At 42.6% G+C, this 4460-nt stretch overlaps 1 protein-coding gene across 1 annotated transcript in view; it reads right to left on the bottom strand.

Moving 5' to 3' along the window:
- The window catches only part of LOC102496044 (AP-3 complex subunit sigma-1-like), a 13688-nt gene extending 10121 nt beyond the window's left edge, over positions 1-3567 (bottom strand). Inside the window, exons 1-2 of the mRNA XM_027775943.1 lie at positions 3442-3567; positions 2886-3103 (exon numbers count right to left, since the gene is read on the bottom strand). Coding sequence (XP_027631744.1) covers positions 2886-3103; positions 3442-3567 — 344 coding nt within the window. The remainder of the gene's footprint in view (positions 1-2885; positions 3104-3441) is intronic.
- Between the last annotated feature and the right edge of the window lie 893 nt (positions 3568-4460).

The following is a 4460-nucleotide window of genomic DNA, read 5'->3' as shown; positions in this document are numbered from 1 at the left end:
AAAAAAAATCTGATCAGGCTAGCAGATGGCATGGTGGTTAAGGTGCAGGACTCTCACATGGCTGACCAGGGGTTGAGTCCTGGACCTGGTGGCTTAAGAGTCATGCTGAGTGTATGTGTGTGCATGCATGCCCCAAATCCCAGGAGAATGGAGGAGAAGGTACTGTGCCTTGGCCATTGCCTCCTGGGGGAGCTGGTGGTGGTGATTTTTCACTTTCCCTCTCACTATCAGTCTCTTTCCAGTAAGCGCACATGCCCTATGGCAAAAACCTAAAGTCTAATCAGAAATTCCTTATGGAAACATTCCAGTAAAGCCAATTTAAAAGAGCCTGTATGTTCAGTCAGCATTGCAGCTTATCTGACTAATCTTAAATTGTAGCACTGTTTATTGTTTTTGAGTTTTTATGATTTTCCTACAGACCGGATTGGGTTTTGAATTTGAATTTTCTCTAATAACTGGCTATAGTTCTAACCAAGAACAAAAACTGCTCAATTCCTGATGCCTGTATAGAAGCTAGACAACTCAATGTACATGTCAAGGGACAAATCTCTTGTCTGCTATGGCCACTCAGAGAATTCACCAGAATGCCCAATGTCACACACAGCCAGAGACATTCAAACTACAGACCAGGTGAGACATTTCCAACTACATGCTGTGGACAGCTTTTCTCAAGACGTTGGAACAAGATTCTCGAGCTTAAGATTTTTACCGCTCTTTAATATTGGGTAATTGGGCAAGTCATGATGCATATTTGCATAGAAAAACATAGAAAAATACCTCATGATTTTCCCAACAACCTAATATTTTCTTATGTTTACCTCTTTCATTATCCTTGGCAGGATAATGCCGTAGTTAGAATTTCACAATCAGTAGCTTTTGCAGGGTATGCAAATGATCACTCCTTGCTTTAATTTAACCTAAGTCCTGATAGAGTTGCTACCTATTAACTGAACAGAGAGGAATATGTGCAGATGCTAATACTTATTTTTATATAGGGATAAATAGATTGAGTATTATAGAGACTCAGTTGTAAAAATTTAGGAGTAGGCTACTTGTGAAAAAAGATAAACTCCTTGTCTAGCTCATTCTTTGACCTATCTGGTTTTAGTTTGGTTCATAGGACCCTGACCAAAGTGCAGATCCTGAACACTTGATATTATCCTCCTGATAGTCATAATAGTAGTATTTTTTTTTTGCTCTATCTTTTTTAAAAGTGTTAAATATTTATATGCAGCTATCCATAGAATGTCAAATGAGCTCTGGCTAGAACCACAAAATTCAAGGAAATGTGTGATTGTGAGGACATCATAACCTATGAATGATGTTTTGTGACCAGAAATCTGAAATTATGATCATTGAAAATAGCCCTGGTAGTCTAAGTTTTGGTCATTCGCCTAGGCAAGCACCTGGCCAAAAGGGGGGAATTATTTAATAAAAATTATGGAAGGCTATTGTTTTGAATTGAGCTTGCACACTAGCCCCAATAGATGAGATTGAAAATCAAGTGGAATCACTCATCTTTCTCGCTCTTCTTTTTTATTATTTTAAACATTCGATCATTGTACATCACTACAGCTTATAAAATGAATTACCCACCATGAATTCACTTCACACTAGTGCAGTTGAAGATATCATACATGTTATCATGAACAATCCTCCACTTCTGTGTCTTGCCTTAAATGTCTTGCCTCTCTATTATTATCCTGATTCCTCTCCTCTCCCTCTTCTCCATCTCCCATCGTCTTCCCACACTGTCTCCAGTATTCATAGCCAAAAGCGTTTTCCATGTTTCTATATCCTCTCATCTTTCAGTTTCTGCCATAGAGTGTGGACAGTCAGTGCATATTAAGTGGATACATACAGTGTCTCTCTTTCATAGACGGACTTGCTCCCCTCAGCAGTAAATCTTCCATTTTCATCCACTTTCTATCAAATGCCAGGGTCTTGTTCTTTATGGCTGAGTAGTATCCCATAGTGTGTATGTGCTACAGTTTTCAATTCAGTCATCTGTTTGTAGACACTTGGATTGGTTCCATGTCTTAGCAATTGTGAATAATGCCACAATAAACATAGATGTGCAAGCACTCTTCTGACAGATCATTTTCCTATCCTTTGGGTAGATACCCAGGAGTGGAACTGCTAGATCATATGGTAGTTCTATTTGTAGATCTTTGAGGAACCTCCATATTGATCTTCCTGGTGGCTGTGCTAATTTACATGCCCCCCAACAGTGTAGGAGACTTCCCTTTTCACCACAGCCTTGCTAGAACGTATCTTTTTTTTTATTTTTTTATTTTTTAATCTTAACCATTCTGACTGGGTTAGGTGGTATCTCATCATGGTTTTGATTTGCATCTCCCTTTTGATGAGGGATGTTGAGCATTTTTTCATATGTGTTTTGACTTCTTCTATGTCTTCCTTAGAGATTTGTTTGTTCAGCTCATTTTCCCATCTTTTAATTGAGTTGATCATTGTTTGTTGGGGGGTAAGTTACTTGAGTTCCTTGTGTATTTTGGTTATCAGCCCCTTATCTGAGGCATAGTTTACAAAAATATTTTCCCATTCTGAGGGCTGGTGATTCATACTAATTACTATGTCTTTTGCTATGCAGAAACTTCTTAATTGGATTCATTTATTTTAAGGTGATGAGAGAGAGAGAGAGAGCGAGCGAGTGAGCGAGCCATCAGGTCTGGAATTTGAACTGTCGTCAGCCATGTGGGAGTGTCCAGCACCTAAACCATCATACCACCTGCTGGTCCCTCTGCAAAATTTTAAAAATACAAAAATAAAATAAATAATCTTTAAAAAAACCACCAAAACCCAGTTAATAACGCTTTTTTTCTTAGCAGCTTTCCTCTTCTACAAATACAAAGATAAAATCTAACCTTCGCTTGTCATATTCTGAGTAAAGTGCTTCAGCTATGTATTCCTGAGGTGTTCTGGATCCCTCCCTCACTCCCTCCACAGCTTGAGGCTGGGAGTTATGAATCTGGTCAGCGGTCTTGCATTTCTTGCCTTGCCACCAGATCTGAGGGGCCAGGCACCATCCCTCCGACTTGCTGTTCTTCCTTCTGGGCTCTGTGACTGACAGTAGGGGTTCATCCTGAATGAAGGGAGGGATAAAAAAGTGAGCTTGAATCAATGTGACCTTACTGCCTTACCTGGAGAACAGAGACATTAGCAGCCTCGTCAGTGCCCTGCCCAGATCTACCTCAGGTTCCTTTCTCCTACTCTGTGTGCCTCTTTCTAGCTTTAGTGTATTCATTTCTAAAGATCCACACCTGGGATTCTTCTTCAGCGATCTTTCTCAGGTTCCCGGGGACTTAGATGTCCTTCAAGCAGCTCTTAGATAATGACTAACTGGTGCAATCATCAAAGATTTCTGCAGCAAAGCTTGTACTTCGGAGTTCCCTGCGGGTCAGGCTGGAGCCTGTGTGGGACCTTGCGTATCTCAGCCCTGATGGGCTCCATCCTGCCCTGCTTATCTTTCCCGCTCTTTTGTAGGCATCTCTTAGCAGCATTCCCACAGTACTTCACTAAATCGTGAATCATCACCTCAGGGAGCATGTCTGAGAAAATAACCTGACACAGGAGTCTCTAAGAAAGAGCATTTGCTTCCAACCTGGTTTGCCATGACGCTGCCAAGCCCAAGCCACCTCCTCTTTCTGGGGCAGACTTCATTTGGATTCTTTTGATCCCGATGAAGATAGCAGTTGCAAGGAAACAGAATACTGGAGTAGGAAAAGGGCTTCCCTGGCCCTTTGTCCCTTGTGAATGTTAAATGAAAGGTTCGTTCTCCTCAGTCTGCGTCTAATCAGGGAAACAGAAACTACCCAGGCAGTTGGTTGTGAAGGAGTCGGATGAGTTAGGAAAGCCAGAGGGGGAAGATGAGATTTCTCGAAGGTCACTAGCTGCAGGAAGCTGCTTCTACCTTTAGGTCCGAAAGAGCAAAGAGAAAAAGCTGTTATTCAGAGTGCTTAATTTGGTGTTGCCAGAACCAAACGAGCGGAGTTGGCACACACCCAGAAGGCTGCCCTTGCCCTCAGGCAGCTACCACTGTCCCCACTGCTGACGGGGCCACCGTTGCCATGGCTCCTACTCTGGTGTTGCAGTTGCCGCTGTGAAGAGCACAATGAAATCTACACAGACACAGGCTGCTTTCCTCCGCCCACCTTCCCAGTTCTGCCAGTGCCTCCCTTGGTAGCGTCTGATGGAAGCCAACTGCAAAGAGGGTCTAGAACATGCAGTTTGTAGGCTCCCTTCTATCGTGGTAAGAAGAGGGTACAGATGGGAAGAGTGGGGTTGGCACACGACACATGCCGTCTGGCACATCACCCCAAACTTCTATCCTCTTCCTGATGGGAGACTCCCAAGGCTTCAGAATTGGTGCAGGGTAACTTATTGAGGTGGACGGGGAAAGAGGGTGAACAGGACAAGAATGGACAGTAAAAGACAATGCC

This window comes from Tupaia chinensis, unplaced genomic scaffold, assembly GCF_000334495.1.
Source record: "Tupaia chinensis unplaced genomic scaffold, TupChi_1.0 Scaffold000617_2, whole genome shotgun sequence".
NCBI classification, from domain to species: Eukaryota; Metazoa; Chordata; class Mammalia; order Scandentia; family Tupaiidae; genus Tupaia; species Tupaia belangeri.
The sequence above is the reverse complement of the archived record's forward strand: the minus strand, read 5'-3'. Positions and strand labels throughout refer to the sequence as shown.